General features: G+C 37.1%; 1 protein-coding gene across 6 annotated transcripts in view; it reads right to left on the bottom strand.

Annotated features, from left to right (window-relative positions):
- Window positions 1-2,034: 2,034 nt before the first annotated feature.
- The window catches only part of LOC119507872 (NLR family apoptosis inhibitory protein), a 63,143-nt gene continuing 40,603 nt past the window's right edge, over window positions 2,035-24,574 (bottom strand). Inside the window, exons 8-15 of one of the 6 annotated variants that reach the window (XM_037801101.1) lie at window positions 19,309-19,390; window positions 18,326-18,383; window positions 15,669-17,780; window positions 6,340-6,507; window positions 5,145-5,297; window positions 4,252-4,335; window positions 2,964-3,128; window positions 2,035-2,416 (exon numbers count right to left, since the gene is read on the bottom strand). In XM_037801101.1, the coding sequence (XP_037657029.1) occupies window positions 2,052-2,416; window positions 2,964-3,128; window positions 4,252-4,335; window positions 5,145-5,297; window positions 6,340-6,507; window positions 15,669-17,780; window positions 18,326-18,383; window positions 19,309-19,390 (3,187 nt within the window). In that variant the 3' untranslated portion in view covers window positions 2,035-2,051. Of the gene's footprint in view, window positions 2,417-2,963; window positions 3,129-3,288; window positions 3,342-4,251; window positions 4,336-5,144; window positions 5,298-6,339; window positions 6,508-15,668; window positions 17,781-18,325; window positions 18,384-19,308; window positions 19,391-24,574 lie in introns of those variants that run through there. The other 5 variants (XM_037801106.1, XM_037801102.1, XM_037801103.1 and 2 more) reach the window with 5 other exon arrangements.

The raw sequence follows: 24,574 nt of genomic DNA, 5'->3' as shown, positions 1-24,574 counted from the left end.
TCTTTCATTAGAGATGGGAAATTTTCATTGATTATTTCCTCTGTTATTGCTTCTGCCCCTTTTCTCTTCTCCTGGGACACCAATGACATGTATACATTTATGCGCTTCATGTAGTCATTCAATTCCCTAAGTCATTGATAATATTTTTCCATTCTTTTCCCTATCTGTTCTTTTGTGTGTAGGCTTTCAGGTATCTTGTTCTCCAGTTCCTGAGTGTTTTCTTCTGCCCCTTGAAATCTGCTGTTGTATGTCTCCTTTGTGTTTTTCATCTCTTGTGTTGTGCCTTTCATTTCCATAGATTCTGCCAGTTGTTTTTTTGAACTTTCGATGTCTACCTTATGTTCGCCCAGTGTTTTCTATATATCTTCATCTCTTTTTGCCATATCTTCCCTAAACTTGTTGACTTGGTTTTTTAATTGATTTAGCATATTTATTTGAAACTCTTTAATTGATTGTTTCATTAAAGTGAAAGTATCTCAGCTATCTCAATTGAGGTATAAGTTTGTTCCTTTGGGCCATATCTTCATTTTTCTAGTGTGATTTGTAGTTTTTCTGTTGTCTAGGAATCTTGTATCCTTAATTACCCCAATCAGATTTTCCCAGACCAGAAGGGGCTCAGGTCTCAGAAGGGACCTATATTCAGTATCAGGTTTCCCTGAGGGTGGGTCTTGGAAGATTGACAGACTTTCTTGTGAGGCCTCCAGCCACTGTGCTTTTCCTAACCTGCCCAGCAGGTGGCACCCATCAGCCTGTCACTCCCAACTGGTATAAAGAGGTGTGGCCCCTTTAATTCTCAGCTTAATTTGTTTCTGTTTTGACTGTTTTCCCCTAAGCTCGGGTCTGAGTTCTGAAAGGAGGGTAGGCACAAGAGCTGGACCCCACCTCCTTCCTCTTAGGGAAGATTCATTCCCTATGGAGTTATCTTTTGCACTTGAATTACTCCTTTTGTCTCTCTGACTGTGTTAACTCCACCCCTGTCTTGGTCAGAGCACTGTGAACTGAAAATGAATGGGGCTTTCTCCACTGAGCCACTCAGGTTGAGAGAAAGAAAAGGGGAAAGAAAGCCCCTTTTCAGAGCCAGTCCATGGCCCCCCAGTTTCACCCTTTGGCCAGAGATAGCACCCAGTCTTCCAGGCTCCCTTTCCCGGGACACAGGAGTTCTCTGGCTTTCTAGGGTCAGCTGTCTCTAAAAGCCTCTGTATTTTTTTTTTTAATTTAATTTTTTATTTTCCATCAGCCCCACCTCCTCTCCACTGGAAACAACCTCAGGGTACTTTGCTGCTTGTTAGGGGTTTGTCTATATTTGTAGCTTGTATTCAGCAGTCCACATTTGTTAATTAAGACCCCAGTTGGAGCTAGGCTGAGCTATATTCACTTGCTCTGGGAATGCTGCTTTCTCCCACAGAAAGGTCTTGGAGCTCAGCCTGCCATTGAGGAGGGGGCTCTTGGCTGAGTCTGCAGTTTATACTTACAGATTTTATGCTACAGTCTCAGCCATGTAACCCAATCCAGATTGGTGTACAATGTGTGGACAGTCATGGTTGTCCCCCAGCAGTTCCAGATTATTTACTGGTTGTTCCTGGTTGTTTTAGTTGCTCCCGAGGACTAACTAAATTCCACACCTCTCTATGCCACCATCTTGCCCCTCATCTGACTCAGCAGTTGTTGTTTTTTTTTAAATTCAGTTTTATTGAGATATATTCACATTCACATACCATACAATCATCCATGATGTACAATCAGCTGTTCACAGTAGCATCATATAGTTGTGCATTCATCACCCCAATCTATTTTTGAACATTTTCCTTATACCAGAAAGAATCAGAATAAGAATAAAAAATAAAAATAAAAAAGAACACCCAAATCACACACACCTACATCCCACCCTATTTTTCATTTAGTTTTTGTCCCCATTTTTCTACTTATCCATCCATACACTGGATAAGGGGAGTGTGCTCCACAAGGTTTTCACAATCACATTGTCACCCCTTGTGATCTACATTGTTATACAATCGTCTTCAAGTGACTCAGCAGTTTTTAACTGAAATCTTTTATTTCTGAATGATCGGAGAGAATGGCAGTACCCACTTCCACAAAATAGTTAAGTATTTCGATTGAGGATGTCTTTCCTTCATGGTGTTAAGCAACATGATGTCTTCTGCATCAATGAGCCAACTTAACATGTCAAGTTTGGTGAGGCTTGGCAGTCGTGACACGCATTGACTCAAAGCCTTGATTGTTGTGGCCTGAACTTTGATACACTCTGTGAAATGCCTCGAGATAATTAACCCTTGTAAGTTTGGCAAGTTGTCTAGTACTTGAAAAAAATTTCTGTATCCTTCCTCTGTAATCTTGTGATTGATTGAAAGATTTAGGTTCTCAAGTTTCTGGAAGCTTCCACTGATTGCTACCAAGGCTGCAAAAATAAAAATTTTATTTATGAAAATAGAATTGTAAGGACTTCTATTTCAATAATGGCAGACTAGGTTATATGGACAAACCTCCTGTCCCACTACCACAACTGAAAATGGAAAATGCCCAATATCTTTTAAATATAGCTCTTTAAAAGCCTCTAAGAGTTGACAAGTTGATAAAGAACTACCTGGCTAAAATCCAAGGGAAAAGCACTTTGCTGTATCTATATTAATCTTCAATTTTTTAAAAATAAGTATAGTAAAAAGAAGTACTTTAGAAATTATGAAGCCAGACATTTAGGTGTCTAGAACACAGACTTAGGCCTTGTGTGGCCTTAATTGGGAGATCAATCTGACCAGAATGAACCTAATCTAGAGAAGGAAACTAGAGGGAACCATATGACAGTGAAATGTGCAAGTGGCTTTTACAAAAAATTTCCAAGGAACAAATGTTTTTTATAAACATTTTACAGATTTCACCATCTGCTGCAGAAAGCTTGGGTAACACTACTGGCTTCCATGCAAGGTGACACACTTAAGGTAGCTCACCAATTTCCATCAGGCTGTCATCATTCAAAGTCTGGCAAAATGAGAGAACTCGGAGACATCGAAGGTGCTGAAACTGCTGGATGATCAGTTTGGCCACTTGATGAATCCCATTCCCAGTAGGAAGGATTAGTTCTTCCAGATTATTGAGAGAACCTAAGTTATAGGCTAGCAGAAGAGACCAAAAAAAAGTTATTCACTTTGTGCTATTTTGTTCCCAATGGTAATGCATAGCCTCAAAATCATGCACAGTCCTGGAGACTACGCCTCATGTAGCATGATATTATCTCTTCCCCTCCAAGGGCAAGAAAAAGGGGTCAGCATATACCTTGATCCTCATGGCTGCTTCCAGACAACCATTCAGTCTCTCAGTTGACTGAGCTATATAATAGATAAATATATAGAGATATATATGAATATCTGTCTACAAACATCTGTATCTATTTCTATATCTTCCTATATATAGGTTGAAAAACCACGAGTCTACACCAATACTATCAATTCTAATCCAGCACCTCCAGATTCTTTCTAGCCTTCCCTCTTTCAGTATTCATGTTTCTCTCCCATAGTGAGAAACATGGCTTTCTTTATATTCGATCACCATATGCCAACCCCTTCTTGGCACCTGATCCTGCTCCTGCCCCTGCAGCCCTACTGCCTCCTCAGCCGCTGACCAAACTGCTGCCTCCAAGGGAAGGGAAGAAAAAGGGAGAAGAGTTCCAAGTGATTCTAATGCATGCTCAAGTTTGAGAAGCACTTTGAACAACGTTGCTCTACATTCCATAGCTCCACTGTCTCGTATTTTTTTCCTGTTAAATTTTTTCCACAAGCATACATTACTTCTGTAATAATACAAAGAAAAAGTATTTAAATTCTTTCTATATTTTTCATTTTGTTAAATTTGGCTTTTCACATATTGCATTTTCTTAATCTTAAAAGATAGCTATACTTGTATTCCAGAAACCTTTGAAATGACATGTCTGGAATGAATACCTGACAATGAAATTACATAGTGCTGTAATGACTAAATATGTACTCTTAAGAAATAAGTCACTCAGAGAACACTGTTTTGTATGGAATCAAGTGTGAAGAATGCACAAAAAAAAAGAAAAGAAAGAAAATTAAGGAATTTGGCAAGTAAAAGTTAAGCATCACTGTCACTTCCTCCTAATAAGCAAGGGCCTGCTAATATATATCTTGATTTGTTGAGGCTAATTCTAACTTAGAAGAAAAAGGATTATTTTGGGAAAAAAATAAAGAATCAGTAAAAGTTACTGTTCTGTAAACATACCAAATTTTTCAGATGTTTCCTTATCAGGAAATTCTTGTTCAAGATTTAATATCTTCAGAGAAATAAAATTTGGCAAAATGACTACTAAAAAAGGGAAAATAAAAGTTAGTTATGCTAGCTATACCTCTCATAACAGAGCTATGGTCTTTAAAATAAAGAATAAAACAAAAGTGATATAAATTAATACAATTCAGATTGAATTAATTTGTATGACTAAGTAGATAAGAGAAACAAATCTTTGCTTAGAAACTGATTCTGATAACTAGAAATGTTTAGAATTCTAGAGACAAACACACTTTTTTGAGAAATTAATTTAAGATCAGGTATCAGTTACAGTAGTTCTGTTCCTTGACATTATAGTGGATTGAACTGTGTACCCCAGTTTGGACATTTTCTTGGTGTTGGTCCTCATTTTGATGGATGTGGACTTGTAAATAAAATCTCTTCAAGATGTTACTCCAGTAAAGGTGTGTGGTCCTAACTGAATCAGGTTGGGCTTTAATCTAGATTGCAAGAGTCCTTTATAGCACAGTGGAAATCAAGTTGAGAGAGAAGCCACCAGGAGTAACCAAAAGCTGGAAATCCATGGAACCCAAAGGAAAAAGAGGACACTATCATGTGCATTGCCATGTGATGGAAAAGCCAAGGAACCCAAAGACTGCTGGCCAGCCAGAAGACACCAACCCCAGGAGAAGCAAGCCTTCTAGCTCTGAAAACTTGAGTCAATAAATGCAAATTGTGAAGTCAACCCTTTTATGGTATTTGTTTTAGTATTTGGAAAACTAAAACAGGCATCATTTGCATTTTTTAACATGTGGTTCTTAGAAAATTGAGTAAAATGACTGTGACCACAGAAACATTTTCAACCAAAATTTTACAATTATAGTTCTTACCAAATGGCATGGCTTCAAAAAATGGTCCAGAAAACTTAATTTCTTTGAGTTTCTTGCAAGAAGCAAGTACAGTCATGAGACACTCACAATCCGAAAAGAAGTTACATTTCAGATGGAAAACATGAAGATTTGGAGAGTTCTGAATTAGTTTGACTGTAAAATATCAAGGATTTTCAGAAATTAGAGATGATGGCAAAATTCTATCAGAATTAATTGCAGAATTTATTATTTTGTTTCAACAAACATAATCAAAACAAGGCACTGCAAGTAATGATCTAAGAATCATGTTACCTGGGGCTAAGGTTCAGGTTCTGCAACTAAGGAGCTATAGGAAATCAGTTTCCTCTTCTACAGAATAAGGGCATTGGACAATTAGGAAAATCACCTTCAGTTTTAACATCCTAATGTCTTTAAGTTTGCATATCACATTTGCACAATAGGAATACTATTCAAAGAAACCTAAAAGGAAGCACAAGTCTGAAGCCAAACCTAAGTCACATACAAAAATTGCCAGCAAATGTAAGAAAACTACCACTTCCAGCTTTAATGAATTGTATGCATGCAATTCTGCATGTCAATGCCTTAGAGATTTATATTTCTTCAATTTTCATTGGCTTTTTAAAAACTTCAATACCTACATAAAAAGCAAGTCTTTACTAACCTATGGAATTGATGATGCCCAAGTCATTTTGCTAAATGATATATTTAAGAAAGATGGCTGCCCGTTGTCAGGCAAACATGAGGATAGGCTGGTGCAAACAAGAAATCCTTCCAATTCCTAATCTTTTCTATAACCAAGAAGCAGATTTCTTTTATCACTGACCTAGGAGATCTGTAAATTACAATGTTACAGTAATTTAAACAAAAACAAAATTAAAGAACTCTACAAACTACTTTGGAGAGGCAGAGTATCAGTAGTTAAGAGCACCGATTTTGGAATCAGAATCCCCGTGTTTGAATCCCTGATCTGCCATTTCCTGAGGTGGGTGAAGAACAATTCTTAGCATGTACTAAGGGCTCAATAATTATAAATATATCTCTGCTTTCTTAATGAGAGAGAATGCTAGTCCTACAAGGTACTTTTGATACAGACTACACACTCAGATCCACAGAAATTTTAACTCTTAAGTACGTTATTGATCAAGCAGCTTTTCCAAATTATGTAAAAACAAATAAATTAAAATGCCACCCTTACCTAGTTTGGAAGGATCATATTCAGCTGAAACTTGGATCAGTAATTTCTCCATATGGTGGAGGTTTGGGAATTCTTCAGGAATAATTGAAAAAACATTTTGTTTGCCATCCAGATTCACAGAGAGTTCTTTCAGGCACGGGAATTTATCCAAATTAGGAAAGATTTGCTCTAGAAAGCAACAATCAGTTTTCCCATCATTAATCTAAAGGGCTCCAAATAGAAAAATTGCAACTGTTTTGATTCATCAGGCTGTTTTTATATTTTCAACTGAAAACCTTTCATTTACCATAAAATATTCTTTTTTAGGAAGTACAAACACAAAGATACTGCTTTTTGCAGCATTTATTGATTATTTTATAGGAAGCTCTGTGCTACTCTCTGGACTCAGAAAAATATGACTTTGACTTTGCCTTTCAAGATTCTTACAGTCTAGATGGGAGATAGACTCACAAATAGATAATTATCATAAAATATAGCAAGTGCTATGATAAAAGTATGCATAGAAGTCTTTTTTCTCAATTTTATAAAATATAATCTGCATACAGTATTATTCATAGATTGCAAGTATACAGTACAATGACTTTTGACAAATACATACCACCATGAAACCAGCGTTCAACTCAAAGTTTTCACTTGTCCTTTCAAGCTGATCTTCCTCTCCCCATGCAATCATTTTCTGATTTCTAGCAGCATACATTAGTTTTGACTGTTTTTGAACTTCTTAGAAATTGAATCACACTGGATATATTTTTTTAAATCTGGCTTTTTTTTTTTTTTTTTTTTTTTTCTTAACATTTTTGTTTCATTTTCTTAAGGTATCTTTTGAAAAACAGACATTTTAATTTTGATTAAGCCTAAATTATCCATTTTCTTTTTTGTGTCCCATCTGAGAAATCTTGGCCTATCCTCAAATCATGATGATATTCTACTATTTCCCTCCAGAAACTTGATAGTTTTAACTTTTACACTTAGTCTATGATCCATTTCAAAATAATTTTTGCATATGTTATGAGGTGAGGTAGATGTCAATATTTTTTCTATATGGATATCCATTTGTTGCAGCCCAATTTCTTGAAGAGACTTTCCTTTCCCCTATTGAAATTGCATTGCCAAAACACAATTGATCCTATTGGTCTATTTCTGGGTCTCTTCTGGAATTTCTATTTTGTTTGACTTCTTAGAAATTGACCCATTTGTCTTTCCTTATGTCAAAACTACACTGTCTTAATTCTTGTAGCTTTATAGTAAGTCTTGAAATCATGTAGGGTCATGAAACTCTGTTTTTCTTTTTCAAGGTTATTTTAGTTTCCAAGGCTGCTCAAAGCAATATCATGAAATGGGTTTGGCTTAAACAAATGGGAATTTATTTGCTTATAGTTAAGAGTCCAGGAAAAATATCCAAATCAAGGCATCATCAGGGCGATGCTTACTTCCTGAAGACTGACTGCCAGCAGTCCTTGGCTCCCCTACACCATGGCAAGACACATGGTGACATCTTCTGGTCTCTCCCTTCTCTTCTGTGTTTCATTGCTGTCAACTTCTTGCTTCTGTGGCTTTCTTCTCTCTCTCTCTGTATTCATTCCATTTATAAAGAACTCCAGTAAGAGGATTAAGACTATCCTGAATGATGTGGGTCACACCTTAAATGACCTGAAGTAACTTAATCAAAAGATCCTACTTACAGTGGGCTTAGACCCACAGGATTGGAACAGATTGAAAAACATGTTTTTCTGGGGTACATACAGTTTCAAACCACCACAATAATTTTGGCTATTCTACATCCTGTGCCATTCCAGATACATTTTAGAATAAATTTGTCAATTTCTACAAAAAAATCTGGTTGGGATTTAGATTAGAATTGTGTTGAATCTATAGATCAATTCAGAGAATTGACATCTTAGTAATAATGAGTTTTCTGATACACGAACGTGGCATATCTACCGTTTACTTGTGTCTTAACTTCTCTAATCAATGTTTGATAGTTTTCAGCATGGTCTTTATATGTCTTTCATTAAATTTATTCCTAGTTATGTTTTTGATGCTATCATAGATGGTATTTAAAAATTTTATTACCTTTTCTAATTTTTCTAATTGTTTGTTGCTAGTATATCTTTGGTTTTTTAGCATTTGACTTTTATTTCCTAGGTGTGGTTTGATTAGATATGTCTTATAGTTGGAGTGTCACTGAGCTTTTGGGTCTGTGGACTGATATTTTTCATCAAATTCAGATAAATTCAGTCAATTTTTTTCAAGTGCTTTTTCTGCCCTTCATATTTTGGAATTTCAATTTCATATATCTTTGTCTATTTGACATTTCCCACTGGTTACTGATACTGTTGCTTTTTTCCCCTCCAACTTTTTCTTTCTGTTGTGCTTCAGTTTTGATCATTTATATTGACCTGTCTCCAAGTTCACTGATCCTTTCTTCTGTGTCCAATCTGAATTAAGGCCATCCAATGAATTCTCCATTTCATAAGTTATATTGTTTCATTCTAGAGTACACAGTTGGTTCTTTTATAGAGTTTTAATATTTCTTCCAAAATTTTCCATGTCTTTTTTCATTCTACCCATATCTCCTATATATTATTTAACAATATTTATCATAGTTATTTTAAAGTCATTGTTTGCAATCCTAATATCTGAACTATCCATGGGTCTGCTTCTATTGACTCTTTTCTCTTGATTTGCATACACGTTTTCCTGCTACTTCATGTGCCTTCAGAATTTCTTATTGTATGCTGAACATTGTATTTGAAGGAACAAAACAAGAGAGACTGAAGTGTAATTTTTATTTTGTTATTTCTCAGAGAGTACAAGCCCTTTTTTCCATTAGGCAATTGGGATGGGAGGCTACTTATTCAGATTCCATTAACAGTTGGGTTAAGCTGGGGCCAAATGACAACTTTTATTGGATTGAGTCTACATGTTGTTTCAAACAAGATTAAGATCTTATTTAATCAGTTCATCAGCCCAACTCCAATTTCCCACAGAAAGGCTAATCCCTTTGATCTTGGGATTTGAGCTGGAAGGATTTGGGGTCTTAGTTTTAATTAGTTTTGATTCAACTTCTATTGTGTCCTAGAATCTGAGCACCACAGGACTGTATGAAATTTCTCTTCTTCCCAACTTCACTTCCACTGATACTTCTGCTGCTTCATCTGCTGCTTATTCAACTAAATTCTGGGCACAGGAGATGGTAGGAGAAATTGCCAAACCAAGTTATATATTTTTGTAGTAGTAGATCCTCCAGATTCCAGTTCATCTTGCCTACAAGTTCAGCGTGTTTGAAGTTCAACAAGTTACTACTCATTCCTTCAAAGTCTCCCCGTTTATGGCAGGTCTTTCTGCACCTCCGTCTGCCCACACCCCAGTAGGGCATGTGACGCCAAGCATGGCAACCTCTGTGGCTCCTTGTTCATGTATGAAGGAGACCCCTAGGCTAATGCATCATAATAAGGTGAACACCCTTGTAACTAACACTCATATCAGGGATAAAGACTTATCAGTCACCTCAGACGTTCTCCACGTGCCCATTCCCAATCACAATCCCCTCACACCCTACGAAGAGTAATCATTATGCAGACTTTTACACTAATTATATTACTTTTCTCAATAGTTTTATCATTCAAATGTATATTGCTAAATACTATAATTTAGGTCTGCCCAAGTTTTTTTAAGTAAGCCTTTAAAGTCTCTTTAAATATTGTTTCACCTTCCACCATCTCTCTCTTTCACTTTTTCCTTGCAGTTGATTTGGTGAAGAAACCAGATCATTTGTTTTGTAGAATTTTCCAGAGACTGCATTCTCTTGGTATCATTCAACATGTGCCTCTTTCCTCTATTTTTCTTGTAAATTGCTAGTTGTGTCGAGAGGCTTAATCAGAATCAAGTTTTATTTTATTTTTGGCAAGAATATTTCTTATATGGTGTACCAGTTTGTATATATTATGTCTCCCAGAAAAAGCCATATTCTTTAATGCAATCTTGTGGTGGAAGACATATTAGTATTGATTAGGTTGGAACCTTTGGATTAGGTTGTTTCCATGGAGATCTGACCCACCCAACTTCGGTGATGACTCTGATTAGATAATTTCCAGGGGTGTGTGGCCCCACCCATTCAGTGTGGGCCTTGATTAGTTTACTAGAGCCCTATATAAGAGCTCAGACAGAAGGAGCTTGTTGCTGCAGCTGAGAAAGACTTTTTTTTCTCATTAAACTTTGTTTTAATGGGTCTCAAAATTCTGTGACAGATTTTTGGTCATTGTTTCCATTTAAAAAGTACTGATTTTAAAAACTAATAACTTAAAACTGCTACACAAAAACAAATGGTTCAGAAAACATTCCTCTCCTTCTGAAAGTTTTACGATGCATTGTTATCATTAACCAGTCTTTTACTACTAAACTTAAATGGCCAATTGAGACAAACAGTTCTGAGACCGTTCTTCCACCACTAATTAAGACCGGGGTGGCAGGTGTTATAGGTAATATTCATTTGGCCTTCTGAGCTTTCTGGGCAGACTTGGTGACCTTACCAGCTCCAGCAGCCTTCTTGTCCACTGCCTTGATGACACCCACAGCAACTGTCTGTCTCATATCCTGAACAGCAAAACTACCCAGAGGAGGATAATCAGAGAACCTCTCAACACACATGGGCTTGCCAGGAACCATATCAACAATGGCAGCATCACCAGATTTCAGAAATTTGGGGCCATCTTCCAGCTTCTTACCAGAATGACGATCAACCTTCTCCTTTAGCTCAGCAAACTTGCAAGCAGTGTGAGCTGTGACAATCCAGCACAAGTGCATAGCCAGCACTGATTTGGCCTAGATGGTTCAGGATAATCACCTGAGCAGTGAAGCCAGCTTCTTCCATTGGTGGATCATTTTTGCTGTCACCAGCCACACTGCAATGATGAACATCTTTTACAGATATGTTCTTGACATTGAAGCCCACATTGTCCCCAGGAAGAGCTTCACTCAAAGCTTCATGGGGGATCTCAACAGACTTCACTTCATTTGTAATGTTGACTGGAGCAAAGTTGACCACCATGCCCAGTTTGAGAACACAAGTCTCCACTCGACCCACAGGGACAGTACCAATACCACCAATTTTGTAGACATCCTGAAGAGGCAGATGCAAGGGTCTGTCAGTTGGATGAGTGGGTGGCAGGATGCAATCCAGAGCTTCAAGCAGCATGGTTCCACTGGCATTGCCATCCTTATGGGTGACTTTCCATCCGTTGAACCAAGGCATGTTAGCATTTGGCTCCAGCATGTTGTCACTATTCCAACCAGAAATTGGCACAAATGCTACTGTGTCAGGGTTGTAGCCAATTTTCTTAATGTAGGTGCTGACTTCCTTAATGATTTCCTCATATCTCTTCTGGCTGTAGGGTGGCTCAGTGGAATCCATTTTGTTAACACCAACAATTAGTTGTTTCACACTCAGTGTGTAAGCCAGAAGGGCAAGCTCATGGGTCTGCCCATTCTTGGAGATACCAGCTTCAAATTCACCAACACCAGCAGCAACAATCAGGATAGCACAGTCAGCCTGAGATGTGCCTGTAATCATGTTTTTAATAAAGCCTCTGTGCCCTGGGGCATCAATGATGGTCACATAGTACTTGCTGGTCTCAAATTTCCACAGGGAGATATCAATGGTGATACCATGCTCGTGTTCAACTTTCAGTTTATTCAAGACCCAGGCATACTTGAAGGACCCCTTTCCCATCTCAGCAGCCTCCTTCTCAAATTTTTTGACGGCTCTTTTGTCGATTCCACCACATTTGTAGATCAGGTGGCCAGTAGTGGTGGATTTGCTCAAATCTATGTGTCCAGTAACGACAATGTTGATATGAGTCTTTTCCTTTCTCATTTTGGCTTAAGAATCAGCGATGGTTTTCACGACACCTGTGTTCTGGCGGCAAACCCATTGCGAAAAAGCTGAGAAAGACATTTTGAAGACAGCCGTTGGAAACTGATGCAGACATTTTGGAGAATGCCATTTTGGAATGCAACCTGGGAGCAAGCAGATGCTAGCCACATGCCTTCCCAGCTAACAGAGGTTTTCCAGACGCCATCAGCCATCCTTCAGTTAGGGTACCCTGTTGTTGATGCCTTAGCTTGGACACTTTATGGCCTTAAGACTGTAACTTTGTAACCAAATAAACCCCCTTTATAAAAGCCAACACATTTCTGGTGTTTTGCAAAATGACAGCATTAGCAAACTGAACAAGAGGTATTGTTTTTTCATTAGGTGGAGCATAATGTCTAGTTGTCTCTTCTTTTGTGATATCAGCAACCATTGATGGTCAATACTTAGATTCTTTAATTCCTCAGAGGTGGAAAAATGGTAGTATTTCAATTCTATCATTCTTTCTTCATATATTTGTTAAAATAGTTTTATAAAGAGAAACTTTACCTCATTTACTATTTAGTACCCAGTGGTATAATGTATATAAAAAAAGAAGAAGAACTGTTGATTTTTTTCCCCTTATTTACCAGTTTTAAAAATAAAGAGTTGATTTCCTAGCATCCTCCAAATGTGATTAATTAGTTATTGGTTTTGTTGATTGTTTGGTTGTATTTTTGTTTTTGGTAACATTATGAACTCAGATTTAAACACATTTGATGTATTTCAATCTTTTGCAGTTATTATCGTTATTGTTTGCTTCATCCCACATTACACACAAAATGGTGTACACAGAAGAATAATGATATAAATGGTATAACCAAAATACGATACTGAAAAGAGCTCTTTTTTTTTTTTTTTTTTTTTTGCAGCCCTTAGGGTTTCTCACACTAAGACTTATGTTATAGTTACCAAATTTTTAAATCACTAGGAATAGTTTCTTTCTATGATTAGACCACCAACTGGTTATATACTAAAGTTCATTTGTTTCATTTATTTTTTATTTTTAGGGATTGCTTTAAACTTTAATTTTGTTTAGTAATCATATAAAAATGTATATGATCCCAAAGTAAAATGTACAAAATAAGGTATATTCAAAGAAGTCTAGCTTCAATTCTTGTCCCTTTCTTTTGATTTCCTCCCTCTCCTTATAGATCATTTTAACCAAATTTATGGTATATTCTTACAAGTACTTATTAGTTACAAAGAGAACAATAGTTACTTTACAATAGAAAAACCTGGAAGACACCAGCTTAACCAAGCAATCAAAACTGACATTACCAGTAATGGGAAAATTGATAGCATAGTCCTATAAATTGCACTGAAAAAATCACATCAGTTTTGTGGTATTAAGTTCAAAACCTGAATCCAACCATGAGAAAACATCCACAAGGCCAATGTGAGAGGTGTTTTATAAAATAAGTGGCTCATACGCTTAAAAAATGTCAATGTCATGGAATAAAAAAATTGGTGAACTGTTCTAGACTAAAGGAGACTAAAGAGACATGACAACTGAATGCAATGCATGACCTTGTATTTTCTTTTGCCATAAGGGACATAGGTAGACATTAGTAGGACAATTAGTGAAATCTAAGGTCTGAAGATTACATAATAGTATTGTATCAATGTTAATTTTCCAATTTTGTAATTGTAGAGTGGTTATGTAAGGGAATGTCCTTGTTTTAGGGCATTGTTTTAAATATCATGGTATTCAGGCAAAAAGATTTCATGTCTGCATCTTATCCTCAAATGGCTCAGAAAAAAAATAATATGGTTGCATTTATAGACAGACAGACAGAGAGAGAAAGGAGAAAAAGAATGATAAAGTATGTGGTAAAATATTAACATTTGGGCAATCTGGGTGAATGGTATACAGGAATTCTTTGTACCAGTCTTGCATTTTTTTCTCTAAGTCTCAAATTATATCAAAACAAAGATTTATCCTTTCCTTTCACTGACAAGATATATATGGATATGTGTACTGTGTGTGCTTCCTTCCTAAGCAGTAAGAGTCTATATATACTTTTCTGTAACTAGCTTTTTCAAAATTTAACAGTATATTCTCAAAAATCACTCCACAGTAGTACATAGAGATACTATTCATTCATTTTACAGAGGCACAGTACTCCACTGTACGGATGTACAATAATTTTTTTCCTATCAGCCCTCTATTGATGAACACTGGGTTGTTTCTAATCTTTTGTTATTATAAATAGTTTAGCAATAAATAGTTTGCTCATTGTCTTTTTTTATTTTTGTCCATGTATCTGTGGGGTAGATTACTAGAAATGGCATTGCTGAATTAAGAGATAAATCATACGTAATTTTATTAGATACAAAATTTTATCCCATAGGGATAGTAACCTTTAGCATTTCCACTGGCAATGTGTAAGAATTTTATGCCTTTTTAAAATTCATTGTTTACTTGAATTTATAGTGAGATGTCAGGAAATAGTGAAGAGAAATAGATCTGTTCAATCTGCCATATTGCATTTTCATCTTTTTATCTTTAAAGCTTTAATGTGACTAGTAGGTATGGGAGTGTGACTTAGATTGAACAGGTTGTAGCCATGTGTATGGTGCAGTTTTATCTCTAAGGGCTGAATCTGTCCCCAGAGGCCAGAGATTTCTCTTCTATATATATTGTAAATCTTCAGTGATCTGGAGGCAAGGCAACCAAGTCTAAGACTGGAATATGTTTCAGAAAATATACTTAGGATAAAAATAATTATTATTTCATATACTTTGTGTAGAATTAAAAGAGATGCTGTACATAAAATCTCACCATAGTGTCTGTCAATAGTAAGGGCTCAATCATTATTACATTATTATTATTTATACTCTCTAGAAGAAAGGTGTTCGGTAATAGGATTAATAATGTTTAAATAATTGCAGACCATATTTCCCCCCATCTCTACCTATATAGTCATGCTTTGGTAATGGAGGTTCTGCTAATCCTGTGTCCTCCCCAAACTGTAGGTACCAACTTTATAATAATTGTTTTCATGCAGAAATTTAAGAAACTTGAGAAATATCAAGGAATGCCTATCACATGACAGTCACTATGGTGGGTCCTGAAAAATTAGGAAAAGGTGATAGGCAGCCGCATCTCTAACTAACTGAAAGATAATTTTCAAGCATCATTTTACATTATAGATCATTCTTTTACTGATAACAAGTGATTCATGTCTTCATTAGGTAATGTTTTATTAATTTTATCTGAGTTACTTGATAACCATTCCATTATTCAGGTCTTTCAATAATTCACACTACTGACAAAATTAGTGAAGTTTTATTTGATAGCTTTTCTGCCAGCAAGCAATCATGGTCTCACACCTTCAGAAGCTTTTATCCACCTAAAACTAAGAGAGAAGAAATTAGACATCAGAATAGTCATCCAAAATATATTCAGTCATACCTTGTAATTGGGTTGTCCCTGAGACTTCAAGAGATTCCAGGGAAGGCAGGGTGAGAAGCAGCTTCTGTTCTGCTGCGCTGAGTTCAGACTCATTGATGGAGCACTTGGTGAAAGAGGCCTTGTACAGCTCAAGAACCGGGCAGATGCACTCAATAAACCCCCTGCTATGGTCTAAACGGAGTTCGATAAGTTGTGAAGCTGAGAAAACTGCCATTAGAACCCTGACCATCTCCTGGTCCACAGAATCACTATTAGTTACACGTACTTCCAGAAGGGGGATCTTGAACTGCTTTGGAGAAAGTTTCCAATAGCCAGTACTGATGTCTGGTGGAACACTGAGTTGCATATTCAGAAATCTCCTTATGTTGTCCTCTTTTTCAGCTAAATTCTGCTCCCATTCCTTCATAGGTTCAAAGGCAGAAGCGTAGTCCTGATCTATAGTTGGTGCCTGTGATTTGTCAAAACATCTTTCCAGGACTGAAGAGTCTGCTCTAGGTAGATTTTTATTTCCTTTTATCAAGACCCGGATGCTCTTAAACAATGATACACTTTCTGGGTGGTCAAAAAAATACTGTAATTTAAGGACATTCAAACTCAGTGTTCTTCCTCGAAGGAATTCCAAAATAAATGGAGAACATGCAGCAACAGTATTACTTTGATAAGCAATTTTTAGGGCAAGAAGCAGTAAATGTTCTGAAATGAATGAAAAGTAATCTTGTGGAGATAGTTGCCATAGCTTTCTAATTAATTCCATCTCCAAGGAAATTTCTGGATGATACTTCAGGAAGTCATCATTTTCAGATATATTCTCAAGTGACTCTTTATTATCCACTAAATGAAGTAAATGAGACACAATTTTTGGCCCTGCCTTTGTTGAAGGATGGCTGGATATGTAGTTAAAAAAACTCTTACAGGGACCTATAACCATCAGGGATGAGTTAATTTGTTTCAAATAATAAAGTCCCAAATCTTGATCTTCCTGCCTATCTGAATCCAGGAGTTCAATCAGCCTCATTCCAGCAAGAAATTCTTGGAATGCAGGACTTAAAAACTGATAGACTGGTCTCAGTCTCTGGGCTGTGAATTTGCTCATCAAGTACATGGCTAGTTCTTTATCTTCATCAACTCCTGCTTCTGTGAGGTCATCATCATTGAACTCAAAGCAAGGTGAGAAAAACCCTTTCAAGGCCAGCTTACCACAGGAGGACACAGTTACTTTGAGAAGTTCAGTTGTAGTTTTATGCCTGATGAAAAGACATTCCATATAGGACTTGAAAATAGCCACATCGTCAAAGGACTGGAAAAAAGGATACTTAAGCCAATTATCACAGACTGCTGTCACAAAGAGGGGAGTTTTCTGAATTTTCTGAAGATGTTCATTCCTTGCAAAGTAAATCATAAAATTTTGCAGACGGCCCATATCGTACGAAAAGCGCTTCCGTAATATATAGATGGTGTTATAGAAGGGAAACACTTTGATCTCTAGAATTGTATCTAAGTATCGGCGGACGTCCCTGGTCCTATTTGTACGGACAGCAATCATTAAGCAGGTCTGTGATGAGTAGTTTTTTTGAATCAGTTTTTGTATGGTTTGGGGGGTGGAGCACATTTCTCTATAGTCATCCAAAAGGAATAACACCTGATTCTTTAACTGCTGGATGATGTTCCTCAGGCACATTTCAGTAATAGCTCCTTCTGTCTCTAGGAGTTGGTCACAAATGATATTGGCCAGCCCCTGGTCCAGTCTGCTAGAGCTAAGAGAGAGGTAGAAAACCAGACAGAACCTGTTCAACAAGGGACAGCATCCTGATGCCCAGAGAAGAGCTATTTTCTTCAGGAGGCCTGTCTTTCCACTACCAGCTTCACCCTCTACACACATGACAGAGTTTAAGTTGGCAAATATTTCAGGCAATACCAGGGGCTCTTGCACATTGTTGCTGATGTGCTTTGAAGTAATGGACAGATCACAATGCAGCAAGTGGTTGATATCCCGACAGGAAGAGACCTCAAGCAAAGACGTTTGGTAGAAACTGGCATTGGTGTAGGCAGCTCTGAGTTGCTCACTCAAACTCTTTGCCTGCCAAACCCATTGGGCTTTACCCTGTGCCATACCTGTGGAGATAAAATAAAGAGGCAGATCTGGGATGTGTTTTTGCATCTCTCTCAATGCAGATACCATGCTCTTTTCACTACATGATTCTGCCTTTCTTCTATGCATGTCCTCAGACCCTTCACAGCCATCTATGATTCCCAGATTGGGATCCTCCCACAGCTCTTTTCACAAAATCAGAAGGTGGGGAGCATTTGCCCAAAGTATCCCACTTTGCCAAGGGAACTTAGACAAAATGTGTGCTTATTAGGAGCACCATGGAATCTTATAATTTCTCATTAAAAAATCTCAGGGAAGAAGCTTGCTCAATGGTTCCTTTAAATACTGGTTTGTTTTTTATCTGACACATACTGGCTACTATTAATTTGGTCCTACATTCAATCTGCAGATATGACAAGACCCTGACTTTCTCTCAGGTACAATACTTTTCATTTCAATGTTGTTACGTCTTTAGCAGCTCTTCTCACAATTACTAATTTGCAAATCCCCTACATACAAATATATTTACATATACATATAATCAAATGTGCAACTTCAAAATTCTTACCTGGCACGATAGAATTAACTGCAACTGAGTCTTCAATATTGTATTCATTTGTATTTTCCTTTGAAAAATAAAATCCTTTATTGAATCAATTGGGGACCAAACATCTAAACACAGCCCGCCCTCAAATATTTATGCTGATTGAAGGAAGGAGTACTGAAAATATGAAACAATAGTCTGCAAACATGTCCAAGCGAGTGTGTTCCTAGTGTACATGTCCTATAACTTCCATGCATGAACAGAGCAGTGAGTGCTATTTAGGCAATCAGAATCATAACTCTTAGAGCAAAAAGGATCCTCTAAAGATCTTTAGGTGCAGTCTCTGCCCTTAACTACATTCTCTATATTACACACCAGGGGGTAGTAAGGTTATGTTCTCCTTTAAAGACAAACTGTTTATTTTAATAAGACCCAGACTTTTTTTCTTCTATTTTACTTGTCAATTCACAAATATAAAAGATGAATCAAGTGAACAGCAAGTTGCTTTGTTTTTGTTTTTGTTTTGCAGATGACATGTCTACTATACAGCCTCAAAATGTGTGTTAAATTGATAGTGGCTTACATTTCAGAAAACTATGTAGGATTTCTCAGCTTAAAGAATCACTTTATTATCTGGGTTTATGATTTGGTTGGTCACTTGCATTTGTAAAAGAAACATATCTTTCCAGTAGCAACTCAGGCTCACTGTCCTCCAAATGAAGATCACAGAAGGAAACCAGGTAACCTGGATGTTAACTCTAAGTCTGAAGGAGTCTGTGACCTAAAGTAGAAGAGGTTGATGATACACTTCATGAAGCTGGGTATTGCCTCTCTCTTGTTTACTGTGTTGTTCCCATTCACACCTTGCACCTGGTAGTTGCTTAATAAGTACTTGTAGAATTTACCTATTGATGCATTTATTTATGATGAGAAATTCCTGTTAAAACATAGTTTTCAATCATGTGATCACATGCTGCTAAAATAAACAAGGTGGTGGTTTTCATTACCATTATTTCAGAAAGTTCACCATGGCTTTGAAGGTCTAGGATTGCTTCTGTAGAGGGCTTCATGTTTTGGAGAAATTGACAACTATGCACAAAAGTTAAAAGTTTTAAAAATAGTTGTATGCAATTAAACATTTCCATTAATTTCCATTATGTTTTAAAAACACTGTTAAAGTTTTAATGGCAAGAATTAAATATAACACTAACATTTAGTTAGTGATTCTCTCTGTCACTGTCATTATTACACAAGATATTTAGACTATGGCTCTCAGCAATAGAAATAAAGAGTTTATAAAAGAATGGTAGTGATAACCAGGAAATTTGGTAGAATAAGTAAATATTTAACACTCATCCATGAAACCAACAAAAATAAACCTAAAGAACTTAAAATAGAGAAGAAAACTCCACCTATGGGTCCTAAAACAAAAATAAAAGGGCATTATTGGAAAAACTGGTGAAATCCAAATAAAGTCTGGAGTTTGGTTAATAGTAATGCATCAGTGTTGGTTTCTTAATTTTGACAAATGTACAACAGAAATGTAAAATGTTAGCATTAGGAGAAACTGGGTGAGGGGATAATTGGGAACTCTCTGTATTATTTTTGTACCTTTTCTGTAAATCTAAAATTATTCCCAAATAAAAATCTTATTAATTTAAAAACAATATAAAAAAAACTAAAGAATGGCTATAAACATGCCCTCTAAAAACTATTTGCCAGACAACTGGGACACAAATATCCTCTAAACTCAGGTATGATGTCTGCTTGAAGAACTAAGGAAGAAAATTCTAAAGAGCTTTACCAACAATAATTAACTTGGAGGAGTGAGTAGGTCAATGGAAAAACTAGGAACAACCCAACTGTTTTGGGCCCATTTCCATGCTGCAGAATCACAGGAGAGCAAGGGTTAAAACAACAGGATATTTCATTTTTACTTTCCCTAGATGGCTTGGAGTTAAGTCCAAGTAACTGAAGGGTAGCTACAGGGAAACAGCAACTAGGACTGTGAATATTTATGTCCAAGTTCAGACAAATAAAAATAGATCCATCAAGCAAAAGTAATATGAAGGTGAAATACAGACTTTTTTATACAAATAAAAGCCAGTAAGATTAGTTGCCAGCAGACCTGCACTACACAAACTATTAAAGGAAGATCTCAGGTAAAAGGAAATGATACCAGATAGAAACTTAGTTTTACTCAAAGGAACAAAGAGTGTTAGTAATGGTAACGTGGGTAAATATAAAAGAAAATTTTTCTCATTTTTTATATATTTAAAAGATAACTGACTGATTAAAGCAGAGATATGTAACACATATTGTGAGATTTATATATGAAAGTAAAATGTATGGCAACAATAGCACAATGGATAAGAGGAGAGAAATAGAAGGATATTGTAGGGTTCATATGTGTCAAAAGTTATAATATTGAAGATAGATATGTTAAACACGAATATTATAAACCCTAGAAAATGCACCAAAAAGACAAAATAAGGATGTATAACTAATAAGCCAATCATAGAGATAAAATGAAATACTAAAAATTATTAAATTAACCCAAAAGAAGTCAAGAAAAGAAGAAAAAGAAAACATAGGATAAATAGAAAATAAATAGCAAGATAGTAGATTTAAATCCAACTATAATTAAATCCACACTGAGGACCACAGTCTAAATGTCTGGTGTGATAAAGACACTGACAGTGGATTTATATCCAATTAGTAATTACATTAAATGCAAATGTTCTAAACACTCCCATTAAAAGGCAGATATTGTCAGACTGTTAAAAAACCAAGACAAACTATATTTTCTCTACAAGAAACTCACTTTAAAAATAAAGATATAGATAAAAATCCAATGATTTTTTTAAAATGATACATCCTGCACATTCTAGTTATAGAAAAGCTTGAGTGGCTATATTAGTATCAGATAAAGACTCATGAACAACAAATATCATCAGGGGTAAAGAGGGACTTATCTTTGAATATGAAAAGCAAAGGGCAAAGAATAGCCAGTACACACTCCTGAAAAAACAACAAGAAAACTTTATGGAAAAACAGAAAATATGCTCAACATTATTAGTAATTAGATTGACAAATGGCCAATGGAAACTCATATATGCTAGAGTGTAAGTCAGCAGAACTACTTTAGAATTATCTAGTGAAGTTGAACATGTGCAAATCCTGACTCTGCAAAACCATGCTTCAATATATATCCTAGAGAAACACTTACACATGAGTACCAGGAAACATACAAGAATGTTCATAGTGGCATTGTTTGATTTGTAACACTCCAAAAACAGCCCACATGTTGAATCAACAGTAGAAAAGATAACTTTCATAAAATAATATATTAGCAGTGAAAACAAATGAAGTATACTTGTACACATAATCATGGATGGCTCTCAAAAATAATATGGAGCAAAACAAGCCAATTACAGAAAAGCCATACGGTATGCTTCCATTTATTTGAAGTTTGAAAGTGCGCAAAAGTCTCTCTAAGCCAACTCTGCAGGTAAACTCACTGCCCTCCCCACTACATCGGACATAACTCCCAGGGGTGTAAATCTCCCTGGCAACATGGGACATGACTCCAAGGGATGAGCCTAGCCCTGGCATTGTGGGATTGAGAAAGCCTTCTTGGACAAATGGGGGAAGAAAAAAGAAACAAAACAAAATAAAGTTTCAGTGGCTGAGAGATTTCAAACAGAGTTTGAAATCCTGGAGGTTATTCTTATGCATTATATAGATATATCTTTTCAAACAGAGTTTGAAATCCTGGAGGTTATTCTTATGCATTATATAGATATATCTTTTTAGTTTTTAGTGTATTAGAATAGCCAGAAGGAAACACTTGAAACTGTTGAACTGTAATCCAGTAGCCTTGATTCTTGAAGAGGATTGTATAACTATATAGCTTTTACAGTATGACTGTGTAATTGTGAAAACCTTATGGCTGCACTCCCTTTATCCAGTGTATGGATGATGAGTAAGAAAATAAATACAAAAAATAAATAAATAATAGGGGGGATGGTATGGGATGTTTTGGGTGTTCTTTTTTATTTCTAATTTCATTTTTTTTTTTTTTTGGAGTAATGAAAATGTTCAAAAATTGATTGTGGAGAACCTAAGATGGCAGCTAGGAGAGACAGGGCAAAAAAACATTGTGCTGGTTTGAATGTAGTATGTCCCCCAGAAAAAGCCATATTCCTTGATGCAGTCTTGTGGGGCACACGTATTGGTGCTGATTAGATTTGCATGGAACTGCACCCCACCCAACTGTAGGTGATAACTCTGATGAGATATTTCCATGGAGGCGTGGCCCCACCCATTCAGGGTGGGCCTTGATCAGTGGAGCCATATAAATGAGCTGATGGGCAGAGGGAACTCAGTGCAGGTGTGAGTGACATTTTGAAGAGGAGCTACAGCCAAGAGGGACACTTTGAAGAAAGCACAGGAGCTACAGATGAGAGACGTTTAGAAGACGGCTGTTGAAAGCAGACTCTTGCTCTGGAGACACTGAGAGGACAAATACCCCAAGTGCAACTAAGAGTGACATTTTTGAGGAACTGCAGCCTAGAGAGGAACGTCCTGGGAGAAAGCCATTTTGGACACTTTACGGCCTTCAGACTGTAACTGTGTAACCAAATAAACCCTCTTTTATAAAAGCCAATCCATCTCTGGTGTTTTGCATTCCAGCAGCATTAGCAAACTAGAACAAACACCTCTGTGAAAAATACTAGAAAAAAGCCAGAAAGTGACCCAGAACACCAGTTCCAACAATGCACCAACTGGACAAGGTCTGCTAAATCCACAGGAACCGTGCACTTGGTGAAACCGGGAGTCTGCATTCTGAAATGAGTGAGTAAGCAGCTGAATATCCAGCAGCCACACTGCAGGTGCAGTGTGGGGAAACCGAGGGTTGGCGTTTGGAGGTGGACTGGTTCTTTTTTAAAAAAAACCCAAAAGCAGCTTTAGATATGGTAGCAAGAACCACACAGTGAAGCGCAGCAGGAACGGGCTGTGCAAATGCCTCAATATCTGGCAGGGAAGATAGCCTTTTGTGCACCCGCTACTAATTGTCTCAGAGCAAGGAAGGCAGACGTTAGCCAAAAGGGGAAAAAAAACACACCCCTTGCAGCCATCTTCCTGGCGGGCTGAGAACACTCCTGCCCAGCGCTGGAGCCACAGCCCAGAGCTGCACCAAAAAACCCAGTGTGACAGGAAGTGTTTCCAGCAACACGCACACATGCCACAATATCAGGCATGGACAACAGCCTTTTGTGCATCCACTGTTAATTGTCCCAGAGCTGGGAAGGTGGAGCTGTGCGAAAAGGGGGAAATTAACACCCCATATAGCCATCTTTATAGCAGGCTGGGAATGCACCTACATGGCCCAGCAGCCCAGAACTTCCCTTGAGGGACGATGCGCACTTGTGATGCAGCACAACCTTCCCTCGGCAGAGGCCCTAGAGGCACAGCTTGGAAGAGGGACCTACTCGGAAATCCCAGGGACCATATGCCAATACCAAAGACTTGTGGGTCAGCAGCAGAGACAATCTGTGGTGAGACTGAAATGAAGGTTTAGACTCTTGCAACAGCCTTAAAACTCCAGGAACACCTGGGAGGTTTGATTATTAAAGCTGTCCTGCCTCCCTAACCGCTCAGACACACGCCCCACATTCAGCACCAACAGCACACCCAAACTTGGTGCACCAATTGAACCCCACAAGAATCAGACCCCCACACACCACAAAGTTGGGGAGAACTGACTTGAGGGGAATAGGTGACCTGCAGATGCCATCTGCTGGTAAGTTAGAGAAAGTGTATGCCACCAAGCTGTAGATCTGAAAAATTAGAGATTCGTCTTTGAATAATCCTACATATTCTAAAAGAACCCTATCAAGTAAAGCAAATGCCAAGAGGCCAAAAACAACAGAAAATTTTAAAGCATATGATAAAACCAGATGATACGGAGAACCCAAAACCAAACACCCAAATCAAAAGATTGAAGGAGATACAGTACTTGGAGCAATTAAAGAACTAAAGACAAACAACAAGAGCATGGCACAGGATATAAAGGACATGAAGAAGACCCTTGAAGAATATAAAGAAGAAATTGCAAGAGTAAATAAAAAAAAATTGATGATGCTATGGAAATAAAAGAAACTGTTGACCAAATTAAAAAGATTCTGGATACTCATAGTACAAGACTAGTGGAAGCTGGACAATGAATCAGTGACCTCAAGGATCACAGAATGGAAAATGAAAGAACAA

The sequence above is a fragment of the Choloepus didactylus genome, chromosome 13 (genome assembly GCF_015220235.1).
Source record: "Choloepus didactylus isolate mChoDid1 chromosome 13, mChoDid1.pri, whole genome shotgun sequence".
Taxonomy (NCBI): domain Eukaryota; kingdom Metazoa; phylum Chordata; class Mammalia; order Pilosa; family Megalonychidae; genus Choloepus; species Choloepus didactylus.
Note: the sequence above shows the minus strand (reverse complement) of the source record. Positions and strands in the feature narration are given on the sequence as shown.